At 45.0% G+C, this 13,399-nt stretch overlaps 1 protein-coding gene across 19 annotated transcripts in view; it reads right to left on the bottom strand.

Annotated features, from left to right (window-relative positions):
- The window catches only part of KIAA1217 (KIAA1217 ortholog), a 373,707-nt gene continuing 360,308 nt past the window's right edge, over positions 1-13,399 (bottom strand). For 13 of the 19 annotated variants that reach the window (XM_061468242.1, XM_061468241.1, XM_061468243.1 and 10 more), the window contains 6 exons: positions 12,531-12,685; positions 11,760-11,906; positions 8,041-8,160; positions 2,966-4,654; positions 2,368-2,490; positions 1-1,637 (listed from right to left, as the gene is read on the bottom strand). In XM_061468242.1, coding sequence (XP_061324226.1) covers positions 1,143-1,637; positions 2,368-2,490; positions 2,966-4,654; positions 8,041-8,160; positions 11,760-11,906; positions 12,531-12,685 — 2,729 coding nt within the window. In that variant the 3' untranslated portion in view covers positions 1-1,142. Of the gene's footprint in view, positions 1,638-2,142; positions 2,491-2,965; positions 4,655-8,040; positions 8,161-11,759; positions 11,907-12,530; positions 12,686-13,399 lie in introns of those variants that run through there. The other 6 variants (XR_009746054.1, XM_061468238.1, XM_061468253.1 and 3 more) reach the window with 6 other exon arrangements.

Genomic DNA, 13,399 nt, shown 5'->3' on the forward strand with positions numbered 1-13,399 from the left:
TATATAAGCATGCAGCCCTTTATTTTTTGTAAAGATCTTTGCTCATCATAGTTCTGTATATTACATTATGGTGTTATACAAATAAATTTATTTACAAAACCAGGAGCTATGCAAGCTTCTTGCTTTGTTTTTTTTCCTATTTGATTGATATCCATCTTTTTCAACCCTTCCCCATATATATTTTTAAGCATGCATAAAAATTAACTTTGGTGTGGTAAAACTACTCTATGTGCCCAGCCACATACAGTATTTATTTATAGATATTTATAGATATGTACAAAAGTTTGCCAGTATACAGAACAGTACTGAAGTGTACATTGTAAAATCCACAATGCAGTACATTAATGGGCTACCAGGTCTCAGGAAAAGAAACCGGAAGGAAAAGGGTGGATTTAGCTAAGGAAAAAGAAAAGAGTAATCAGCAACTACCTCTATGTGTGAAACAATTTATTATTATTATTTTTTTTTCCTGGCTGGCAAATTCTTAAATATAATCTGAATGGCAGTGCAATAGGTTGAGTTGCCTCATACACACTCAGACCAGTCCGGTTCTGTGTCTTGTGTAGAGGTTTACTGTCCAGCATACTCCTTTCAAATGTACATTACAATAGTATCAAAATGTTTTGGCAAAAAGATCTCGAAAGGAACCATGACATTTGTTGACAAAAATAGAAATCTGTAACAAAGCTAAATAACACCAAAATAAAAGAAAAATAGTTTAGTTTCAGTTTTACAGTTGTGTATAATCACACTTTAGTATATCTCTGTTCACTTCTAGTCCCCATAATGAAAAATAGCTTTATACAAAACAACTTACTATATTTTTTTACCCATACATTTCCCCATGCTCGGTACACCGCCGTGCACACGCAGTCAAGCTCACTCACACACCTTCACACGTCACTGTAAGAGGTGCTGCCTATAGGAAGGAAACGCTCTTTTATCGTTACAACGGTAAGAGAGTTTTCCGAAAAGCTCCACTCTATCCTAGTGTAGTAACTCAGTGTTTAGCACGTGATTAGTATTAAGCCTCCAGCAATACAGCAAAACGGTTACATTCTCTGGTTAATAATATTGGCTGCGGGTTCTTTGAAACCGAACAAAAAGCCTTGGTGAGCTCGCAGGCGGGCTGTGCTCAGCCTTTAGGATGGCTCCTTGGCCGTGGATGGGGTGGACTTGCCGGCATTTCCGTTCTGTGCCTTGTAGCTGGTGAAGCTAGGTGTGTGGATTGTCCTGATGCTCTTCATACCTTGGTTGAGGGAAGTGAGAGAGGTAGAGGAGGGGGGGGAGGTAGAGGAGGAAGGAGGGGGAGCCCGGCCGTTCTGAGTCTGTAGTGAGAACGAGGGATGGTGACCTTTCCCTGGGTAAGTGGGGCTCTGGAACTTGGAGGAGCCGTTAGAGACGGAGGGGATGAGGGAGGTAGAGTAGGTTATGCGACCTGTCTGAGGACCGAGAAGGTTAGAGGAAGGAATGGAGGTTTTAGTGGGTGGGTTAAGAGGGTTAGAGCTGTCACCGCTAGAAGCAGGTGCTGAGCTGCTTTTCCCAGAAGTGGGAGAAAAGGCTGGGATCTTAGAAGCAGGTAAGGTAGGGGAAGTAGCCTTATAGTCCCCACCAGCTTTCTTAGCACTTCCATTAGCCTGCAAATAAAGACGGCAGGAGACAGTTTGTCAGAAAGCCAGTAACATGATAAACCAACAGGACCTGGGAAAATAGCCCTACAGAGAGTAAGAATTAACAGTTCAAGGCCTGAGCTAAGTCTTGCTGCCATGGACTGGACCTGGTAGAAAACCCAAAGTGCCCAACAAGGAGTGCATAGAAAGAGATAAAGAGACAACAAAGCGTTTGTGAGAAGGTGCAACCTAGGGGTTATAGACCGGTCACTACATCGGCCATGCTTCTGGGTTATTAACGTGTGAAGAGACATGTCCGGCCGCAGGGTTAATGTGCATCTACTGCCACCTATTACGCCAGTGGGTTAGTGTCCAAGGCCTCCTGTAAAGACTCTCTGAACAGAAGCATTCCCAGCTCTCCTAAGGAACCGCCGCATTGACCAAAGGGATAGTAAACACGTAGTTGGCATCTTAAAATTACAGATGAATACCACAGTTTAAAAACAAACCAAAACAGAAACAAACCAAAAAAGAGAAAACAAAAGAGCAGCAGGTGTTTTATTGCAGACATGCATGCACAAGCATGGTGAAAAGATCAGTAGATACTGTCATGCCCCCAGGATCCAGGATGTCCAGTTAGACCTCACTCAAAAGTCAGGCTTCCGATATTTGGTATAATCTCAGTCAGTTACTGGAGGTTTTAAATAAACAAACAACACCAAATGTCCATCCAAACATGGGTTTAGGGTAAAACTACCTGTCTGTATTGGCGTGGGTCCTGCAGCTTGTGCTGTTTGCCTGCTTTCTCCATGCTTCCTTGCCTACTTTTTGAAGCCATAGGGACCGGCATCCGGCTTGTCTGGGAGGCAGCGCTGGAGCCCTGTGGAAACGAGTGGAGGGGCAGAGAGGGGAGACAAAGGAGGAGGAGTGATCAGAACCTGGGTGCTTGAGGAGGAGACTGCACACCATGCGCCAAAAACAAAGCCACAGTACTACATGCAGGGAAAGTTCAGGAGCTTCACACCGCAGGTGTTAATTCCCAGAATCAGATGGAGAAAACGGCTCAGCTACTGATCAGCCTGGATTTCATGTCAGTGACGCTTGTCATTTCACACAGCAGATTATTTGGCCCAGCTCCCCGGCATTTGCCCATCACCAATCAGCAGCAAAGATTAAAAACAACAAAATAAAACCAAACAACCAAACCGATGGTCTATTAGCTGTTAGACACCTCGTGGGGAGCCCAAACAAGCCACCTGAAAGGAAGCAAACCAATCACAAGACCCTTGTGTTTAATGGTGATTATTGCAGATTTTAGAAAGCAGCTGGAGGTTTGATTTCTCGGACTTAGGTACCTTACGTGCAGTGGCTGGGATTGACGGAGGGGGCTCTACGCCAGCAAGGCTCTCATCCAGCACTACAAGCTCTCGGGGTGGGGTCTCTGGTACTATCTGGGCAGAGAAGGGGACAGTGCTTCCCTCTGAGCTGAATGTGCTTTCAGGGACAGATTTTGGACTCATTTCACTGATGGTGTTTTCCAGCTGCTTTATGGTCTGCTCAAGGCTGTCTAGTGTTCGGTATGTGCTCTGGCGAATTTCATCCGTCCTAGACAGGGACACCGCAGCTCCCGGGGGTCCCTCGTGCTTCCCAGAAGGACTTTTGTCACTGTCCTCGCCCTGAGACCTGGTGATTTCAAATCTCTTTGCTTCCTTGTGCTGCTTCAGGGTCCCATCTTCCTCCTCCTCTTCATAGACCACAACCTGCAAGGTCTTCTTCCCAGTCTTGGTTCCTGTCCGTATCGCTTGCGTTAGAGCAGCCAGCTGCTTTTTAGGGAATTTGAACTTAAACTTTTTCTTGGAATCCTGCCTGCTTCCAAACTGGTCGGCAGAGTCCGAGCTGGCTTCTGTGCTTAGCCCATAGATCTGGCGGTATTTGTTGAAATTTGTCTTTGTGCTTTCCTCCTCTCCAGGAGGTTGGGTTTCCGTGGAGTCGGAGGAAGACTGAAGGTTAAACACGTACTGCTCATTGAGACAAGGAGCTGCTGAGTACTCTGTGATGGCTTTTCTGTCATTAACTACTGGTGGCTCTTCCTTCTGGCTCTCAGAGATTTCATGTGCTTCATTTTCTTCCTCCTCTTCCTCTTCTATCTTTTCATCTGTCATCATTTTCTCCAGCTCCTCATCGCACTCCTCAAAGATTGTAGAAAGCCTCTTGTACGCTGACCTAATATCCATTGGTTCATCAAAAATGATGATGACTGGTTTTTTGTCCAAACACACCACTGGCTCTTCACTGTCCGTGCTTTCCGGGGTACCCTTCTCCGACACCGCGTCCTTCCTTGCATCAATGTTCACTGTCTGCACATCTCCCCCTTTCCGGCTGACTATGTCGTGAACTTCCCCGCTCGACAGGACCTGGACGGCTGTTTTGGTAATCATGAAGGCGATGTTTTCTGTGGGTGGGTTTTCTTCACTTGGAGAGCTGGCCGGAGGAGAGTCTGCCTCTTCAGTGCTGCTCACACTGTTACTCCTGCACACTTTGGGTCTTAGCACAACCTGATTGTAGTTGACTGCAGAAGCTTCTTGCTCCTGCGAGGAAGGTTGAGGCCCCGGAGCTTCCTGTGTGTGCCTCATGAGAGGGGCAACGCTGCTGATGGGGATATACTTGCCCGCGCTCTGCAAGGCTTCATCCTGCGGCAGGTCCTGGTGAGCGTCTTGTGAGAGTCTGTAGCTTGGCTTTTGTTTTCCAGTTTCAACAGCTGGGAAATGGGAGCCTAAAATATCTTGAGCCCCTCTCCGTTTGTTATCCTCTGGCAAACTGACGCCAGACAGGCTTGCGTTCATGTTCTGAAGGCTTTTCTTAGAATAGTCTCTACTGTCTACAAACAAACCCTTGCTAAATGTAGGACTGTCATTCATTGAAAAGCCAATTTTACTGTCATCTGTGCTGGATGAATCAGAACCCAATTCTTCTTCAGTTTTCCCTTCCCTCTTCTCTTTAGGATGGTCACTATCTGTGGGAGATCCTGTTGTAGCCCCATACACCTAAGGGGGAAAGTCGGATTACTCAGTTATTCAGGGCTGTCACCTTTACAGGACTTTTTTCTTTTCCCCCAAAATCAATCACCATATTCTCAGGGGAAGCGCAGACCTCATGAACTCACCACTCTGTGTACTGCTGCAGAGGCAGGGCTGAAGTTGGCATCCGATTCCTGCCTGTCTTTGCGCCAAAATTCCAGATTCTGGCAGAGCAGCTTGCAAAGTTACTGCTCTGTGCTCTATGCGTGTGGCCAGCACGGGTTGTCACCTAGGGCTTCTGTTTTAAGCAAGGCCTCCAGAATATGCGAAAGCACCCTCATTACCTTATTTCCAGCACAGAGCTACCTCAACCTGTTCACTTTCCAGCTAAAACCCCCCATATCCCTACTTTGTGTAAGACTGAAGTTGGAAAGATTCACAGCATCTGATTGAGTTCTGCTGGGACACATCAAAGGGAGGCTGATGTGGAAGGGCTGACAGCAGAGCCCTGCAGCTGGCTAGCTCAGCAGAGAGCCAAATGCAAGAGTCTGGCTGGCCTTGAAAGAAAGTTGTGTACTGGCACAAGCTGATTGTCAAGCTCAACACTTTGCTGCTTCTAATGTTGCTCACACCTGAGCAGCAGTGCTCCGTCACAGTTAACAAACAGCATCACAGTCTGTGCGTTGTTTGCAAATCCTTTCTGCAGCTTTAAAGTACTCCTTCAAAATTATTAGCGGCACCCTCCAGCACCCATGGAGGTGCAGAATGAAACATTGAGCTACATTCATTTAGAGAAGCAACTCCAAACATCACACAGAGCAGTCATCCACTAGCTCAAAAGTAGTCTATTCCCAAAATGATGTCCCCTGGAGATGATGTTTCATAATACCAGGCTTTTCTTTGGGCCTTGGCTTGTTAAGTCATCATCAGGATGAGGGAATGACCTGAAGAGACACCATGCCTATGTATGTATAAGCAAGACAGAAAACTACAGTCAAAAGATGGCTCTCCGAGAAGGAAATGAATCCAGCCTGGAGTGCACGAAGGCATAAGCCAAAAGTATTACTGCTGACATTGCTTGAGACTAGAGGCTGACTTCTAACACACAAATTGTACTTATGTGAGCAGTGAGACATGCAGAAGATCAGTCAGGAGAGTCGCTCTCCCAGCTGAGGTGAATGAGTGATGGTACAGAAATCCACAGGTTGGCTGGTGCATGCACTCCCCACGCATACAAAGATTCACAAAGCAGAGTTTCTACACCTCGTGCGGTATTTTCTTATACGATGTCTGAGGATTTTACAGAGGAAAACTTTACACACAATCAAAATGCAGGAGTGAGAAAGTCAGCAATAGACCAGAGTCACGCTTCATCTCTACAAAGGCTTACACTACCAGTAACACGGCTGTGCAGCTGCTCCAGATACCTTGACATCCCTCGTATTTCTAACTAAGGAGGAGCCATCGCACAAACCAGCCACAAGCAGTGAGGCATCAGTGGGCAGGCAGCCGCTCTCTGCACTTCATGCTGAGAGCTGGGATCAGAGCAAAACACCAGGGCTTGTGATCACCTCAGGCCCAGACTTGCTAAGTGGTAAACAAACAACTCCCAGTCCTGCTACATGTCCAAGCTCCCAGAATTAGGCCAGGACATTTAATGACACCTGCTGCCTGTGGATATGCTCACTCAGTGACTGAGTTCCCATTGCTCTGTATCTTTATTAGCCAGTTTTCTGTCCAAGCACCAGTGCCCCATCACGTAGGATCATCGTACAACATGGCTTATTTTAGCAACTGCTGCCATTCTACTAAAAAAATAAAAACACAACAAAAACCATTTCCTGTATGAGTTTATCATGACCATAAGGCTCCATATTTAAAGGCAACAAACACTCCGTCACGTCAGATGACAAAAACAGATCCCATCATTAATCTTAGTTTCCTGTACTCCGTGTTATTCACAGAAATAGCAGTTTATAGCAATTACTTGGCAGCCCTTTTGAAGAAACATGTGTGCCGCAGGATGTGCAGTGTCCTGAGCAGTGACCCAGGTTTTGGTGAAACAGTCTGATCTTCTCATTCTGACACCAGTGGTAATGAGGATGAACAGAGGTAGGTATTCACACTTCTTTTCCCCTCCGTAACGCTGTTTGTTAAACACTCCACAACAAAGCAATTTTTTCCCTTTTACTCATACCCTTGAACTTGCACCCTCTCCCAGCCAGGTGTTTACAGCTTTAGACCAAAGCTGCTGCTTGGGCAGCTCCAAGCCAAGTCCCTGTGTGCAATGCCCTGTCCTGGCAGCAGTACCTTCTGGCAGAGATACGGATTTGGATGCTAAAAACAGACCAGACACCACCATCTAGGTGTCACCTTGTGCTTTATAGCTGCAGTGCCCCGTGCAGATGCAGCTCACTGTGGTTAAGGCAGCTGAGGTTTTCTCTGCCTTGGAGACCTGGCAAAGCCATTTTCTCTCTCCCTGCCTCACCTTCTCTTAAATGAAATTGAAGTGCAATGTCTCGTATAAAATTCTTGGGAAGCTACTCATGATGCTACATCAGAGAAGGTGTTGCTGCTATTTCTGACCCGCAAACACACACAAAATGCCTAAAAAATTAAAATTCTGTGCCTGCATGACTGCCTACACCCAGCAATGATTCAATTCATTATTCTTAAACTTTATAAAAGAGGTGTGCAAAGGCAGAAACATCTGTCATTTTCTTCATCCTGCACATTGGCTGCCCACTAAGACCCATCAATCAGCTCAATTGGCAACTCCAGTCCAGACACAGCTGTGAAATTCACCCCAACTTGGCTCTAGCCCCAGACATGTGGCAACTCTTTTAAGTCCCATGACTGTAGAGTGAATATTGGGCATTAACCTTCAGAGTGAGGGCAAATTCAGCCCATTCACCTTGACTCTGTCTTCCAATAAACTGAACGTGACTTCTCAATATCTAGAAACTATTTATGGGACCAAAAAATTGAACAAAATAAAGCAGAAACTCTCTAAAGTGGCTCTTGAGACTGAGAGGAACCAGTAATTCTCCTCAAGACAAGAACATGCCTTAGGAGAGATGCTTCATCATCCATTGTCAGAACAGCACTGGAAGGATGTTCTCAGGAGTATGAGCATCTCTTTGGCAGAAACTGATGGATCCTCTTTTAATTGTGATTTCACAGCATCATATAACTTCATGCAACCATTGTACAACTGCTGATGAGACACATAATGCAGACCGATATAATGTTCCATATGGGCATTTCTGAGCCATACTGAGATAAAAGGAAGAAAACCACTGGGCAGTGGTGGGTGGGGTTAGAGAGAACAGGACACGAGATATAAGATTAGTTTTGAAGAAAAGAAGGTTATGCCAAGACTGGGTGGCATGTTTACAAATGCCACTTGTTACCTTCTTTTCCTTGTGATGCATTAAAGTCCCAGGCCTTATGTCTTTAACATGTGTATCATTTCTGGACTGTTCAGCATGACTGTTTGAGTTTACATCCATAAAAGAGCACTTCTGGAAAGCCTAGGAAATAAATACTGCAGGTTATCAGGAGACCAAGAGCTTTTACACAGGAATCTCTGGAGATGACCAACTACAAAGAGAGCATTTATTTTTAACATTCACAGCTCAATAATACTATCTACAAGCTCATGAAATAATAGAGATTTTAGAGTATCAGACTAAGAGAAACAGGGCATCCCTGCCAGTCTGCCAAGGTTGCACTTTAACTCATCACATTGACCTCAACACTCCCTGAAGGGAGATGAGCTTGATTTCTACTTTTACAGATGAGGAGATGAAGGCATACAGAGGTGATACAAACTTATCCAAACTCTGGACTTGTGACAATACCTACTGCCGAGTAGCTGATAATCATGGAAGAGCTACGTTAACTCCACTTATCCTCACACAAACCGCCTTTGACTTGGACACATGTCTTTGCCACAGTCTTCTGTAACACGCCAGATGCTGACAGTCCCAGCATATGGGCTTGTGGACCACGGTACCCCAGGGCACAGCCTGGACTTTTCATCCCTTCATCTTGCTATCTTCTTTCCATTTCTTTTGGGTTTATCTATCCAACTGGCTCCCACATCCAAAGTAGAAGAACTATGAGTGCCACCAGTGTGTAGTGCTGGCTGCAAGTGTGCATCACTGGCATTTCTGCAGGCCTGTACTGGCATGGTCTGCCTTTGGTGAGATGCACAGGCAGGACACATCTGCCAGCCAGAGGAATGAGGGAGGAGCGCTTACAGGAGTCAAACACACTGTGACATGCAAGATGATTATATTCTTATATCAGGTATTAGGGAAATGATTTAATTCCTGGCAACTGTCATTAAATTAATAGCCCTGATTACAAGTTAGAATCAGGCCTGTTCTTTAACTATTATACTCATATATATTGCATTTTTATGCAAAACCAGAAAAGCAACAATCATGAAAAAAATCCTGTGCAAAAATCAGGGTGTAGTTCCTTCTGCTTTTCCGTTACATCCTATTTGTATACACTTACAGACCAGAGTACCTAAGATGACAGGGAACTATTAGAAAAAGTACTCTAGCTCCTCATAATACAAGATCATAGAATCATAGACTGGCTTGGGTTGGAAAGTACCTTAAGATCACCTAGTTCCAACCCCCCTGCCATAGGCAGAAACACCTCACCCTAGACCATGTCTCTGAAGGCTCTGTCAACCTGGCCTTGAACACTGCCAAGGATGGAGCATTTATCACTTCTTTGGGCAACCTGCTCCAGTGCCTCACCACCCTCATAGTAAGGTACAGACTTTCTGCAGCTTAGCCATGTATGAGACCAGTGATGTGTTTCTGAGTTACACATGCCAAAGGCATACTTAAAGTCCTTTAGACTTTAAGTGACAAAGAATACACTATTTCCCTTGGTAATTTGTTTATTTATCACCTTTGCTCAGCAATATCTATGACAGTGTCCAAATACAGTTTACACTACAGCAGCTGATTACTGATTATTATTATTATTATGCCCTTTTCTGCTAGATTAAAAAGGTACTTCCCGTGAAGGTACCTCCATATTTTATTCAAGCGTCTTCTGAACTTTCACATTCTTAACAGCTTTTTCAAATGGGACATGCATGCACACTTAGTCATGGATGCAGCAGCCCAGTGCTGATCTCACTGATCCTGTACTCAGAGATAAAAACACTCCCTCTTCTCACATCTAACCCAAAGCAGACGCTAACTTGTTACTGCAACTCCTATTTCTTTCCAAGACACGCAGTTGTGGTCTGGCCTGTATTTTGTTGTTCTGCATGTGGACTTTGTATTTCAGTGAATGTATTACTACCATTAAGTGATTGCTATCATCTCCCTGCTCTCATACTTTACTAGTTTAAATTAAACTGATATAAACAGTAAGGATTTGAAACTTATTTCCAGGCTGTTGATGAAAATACAGTGACACTGGGCCTGTAGCTGATTCCTATGGGACCTGACTAAATACCTGCACCAAGAGCAGCATTTTCAGTCAGACAGCTCTCAATTGTCCTATGATAGGTTTTGGGTTATTTATACTCTGTGATGCCAGACTTTTATCAGAATGTTGTATAATATTTGATTAAATGAACGACTTACTTACAAAAATGTTTATAGGGATACAATTCACTTTAAGCAGTCAAACCTGTTGCCTGATCAGAGAGTGTTGTTTGCTTTGACAGATCTGTGTTCGATTACACTGTGTTTACGAGAATAACTATTCACACCTGTCCTTCAGTTCTTCACTGATGGAATCCCATAAGTGATTTGCCATTATCCTGCCTGTGACTGGTATCAGACTAATGAGCCTCTTGCTCCTGGATCAAGTAGCTTGCCCTTTCTAAAAGATGGTACTCCGTCAACCTTCTAAAGTATACCTGCTATTTTGGTATTGGTTTAAAAAGAGCATTGCTTGTGTCCAAAAGTAGCGTAGCTCATTCCCTATTGAGCTACCTTAGCTCCACTCAGCCCCTCGTTTCCAGACCTTAACCTCCACTTCACTGTCACCAGTTGCAATGCAACCAGGTTGCTTTCTGAGAGACAGGAGAGGATGAGACAGTTTCACTGTCCCCAGCTCTCCTGTTGCTCTACCTATTAACATACAAATGGGGGGATAAGGGTCAAGTGCTGCTCTCGCTCCCTACAAACCAGCTACTTGAAGGACCGATGGTTGAGAGCTGAGCAAAGGGGCACCCACCACATGTAACAGTTACTAGTGCTTAATATCCATGTCTCCTGTGCTGCACACGCTCCCTAGGCAGCATCAAGCTCTCCTTTTGGCAGCTGGACAGCAGGAATCATCTCGTATCGTGTCAATGCTCTGAAACACCCCAGCATCAGAAATTATAGCCAGTTAAGCTGATCCACATCTCCTTTCCTCATATGGGCAAGGAAGAGGGCAGAAGGTGCCCCTGGGAAGCAGGAGCTCTCTAATGGTAGGTAAAACAGTTGGCTTTTACTGCAGCATCGCCATCACTGAACTAAATCAGCTTATGCGCTATCAAGTGAAGGACCAGCAAGAAAACACTACTTTTATGCCACTGGCAGAATAATGTACCAGTTACACAACAGCGAACAGCAAATGATTCATGTTCAAACACTTTGAGAAACATTGGACCCTAGCACAGAACAAGTGAGCACAGCCCTCCAGGAGAAGACCCCATATTCTCTGTTCCCACCAATGTTAACACAAATGATGGGCTCTCAACACCTGGCATGAAGCAAGAAATGCTAGGCCAGGGACAGCCACACCAGATGATAGATGCACACCAGTATTTTAATGTCCCACCTATGTGTGTAAGATCCTGCAGTGACGGCCACTGCATTCTTGGTCACTCTCTCAGCTCCAGACCTCTTGAACAAAATCTGGAGGGTGCTTACAGAATGTGCACCTCCCAGTGCAATAAAGTGGGATCATGTGAAACTGGCAGATCTAGTTTCCTTCATGCTCTGAGCTAGAAATTGTGCTGAGGCCTTGAAGTGATATTAGGTACAAATGATTTCATGTCTTCCTGCCTCCATCGCGGCAGCACTGGAAATACGTGATCCTTAATGTCCTTTCCAACCCAAACCATTCTATGATTCTCTGTGCAGCCCAGAAGGCATACCTGTAATTCTGCCATTATTTTATCTCCTTCTTCTTCCTCTTCATCTTTTGCAGCTGATGCTACAGCATGCCCTGTGCTCCGAGACAATGCCTGATCCTCTTTGGGAGCTTTGGGTTGTGCTATTTGCCCAATGTCTTCACTGCATTCCTACAAGGAGATGAGAAAGCACAGACAGACAACAGGCTTGAGCCCTCCTGATGCAAGCAAATGCAGGAAAATTCAACACTACTGCAATTCACCCATTGCAATGTCCCTCTTCCTTTTTAAGAAGACTGCTACTTCATCAGTTCAAAACCAACCAGTATTGCTGATGGGATAGGATGTTCACAGATTAAAAGGCTTCCTATCCTGGACTTCCCTCTGCTTGGTTCAGAGAACAGAACAGATGGGGAAAGGAAGCCCACAGAAACTAATTCGCAGCATTTCTGTTAAAACGCTCTCAAATCTGAGCTGATTATCCCCATCTGTATAAGGCATGCTTTTTTTGTTTTTAATCTTCTTACCACTCCAAATGAAAGCAGCCTGTGGCTTGCCTTCTACACTGCTAGGAGATACGAGCAGCAAGACTCCTGTAAACAGAACTAATAAAACCTTACTTGCTCATTTGGCCTAACAGCAGTTTTTCCTGGTAAGCAGTTTCAGTATCTCTCCAGGATGTAAGCTCTGTCTCAACTTATTTTGTGGTTTGCAGGCACAGCCCAAGCCTGGGAATGTGTCTCTGTGCCAGCCACTCATCAACAGTGTGATTGCCTAGAGTCTGAATCATCAAACCTTGCCAGCAGCAGCTTCTTTTCTGGGTGCATAGATGACATCTCCTGATCTCGTTGTGGTTAGTCCTGACCCTGGCAGGTAACTGCGCCGTGGAGGTGGAGGAGGTGGAGACTTGGTCAGCCTGTCATTATCCTGCTCTCCATCAGGAACTTCTTCTGCAAGTAAACAGAGCAGCACAAAGTGAGCACAGGTGAAGGAGGGGGGTAAGTATTTGCATCCCTGCCTCAACTGTAAAGGAGAAAAATATCTTAAAGGGTCCAGATTCTGAATATATATGAATAGAAACACATTTTGGCTTCAAGTGGAACTGCCTCAAGTGAAAGTGAACAGTGCTGCACTCGTACAAAGGAACTGGGGTCACTTCACCCAGAAAACTTCAGCAAAACTGTCTTCCATACCCCCGTGACTTGGTTTCAGCCCTTGGTGTAAAAGTGTGATAGCTGAGCACACATTTGTAAATCAATCCCTTGCAAAGAAGTATGTAAAGTACAGGTCCAGCTGGGTACTTGGTTACAAACAGTACTCCACAGTCTCCTTTGAAAGCGTGGCAACAAACCTAGACACCAAATGCGGAGGCCGCCCACTGTTGTCAGCAATTCTGAAGCACCCAGCACACACTTCTGCTCTGCCTGGGAGGTGCTGCCAGCAAATTGCTAAGAAAGGAGCTGAGGAGTTTTGTCCATCCTATAGCTGGACAAAACTAGCTAAATTCACACAAAGGCTGAAAGGGAAAATGTGAACACTGCTATAGAGATGCCACCTCTGAAGTTCATACTTCTCTTGCCCCAGAGCAGGGCAGGGGAACACCAGGAACAACTGCACTTTCTCCTCTCCTAAGACAGCATTTATTTTCACTTTACTTACTACTA

This window comes from Pezoporus flaviventris, unplaced genomic scaffold (assembly GCF_033815535.1).
Source record: "Pezoporus flaviventris isolate CSIRO_AGI_PZ_B2104156 unplaced genomic scaffold, CSIRO_AGI_Pfla_v1 ptg000047l, whole genome shotgun sequence".
In the NCBI taxonomy this organism is placed as follows: domain Eukaryota; kingdom Metazoa; phylum Chordata; class Aves; order Psittaciformes; family Psittacidae; genus Pezoporus; species Pezoporus flaviventris.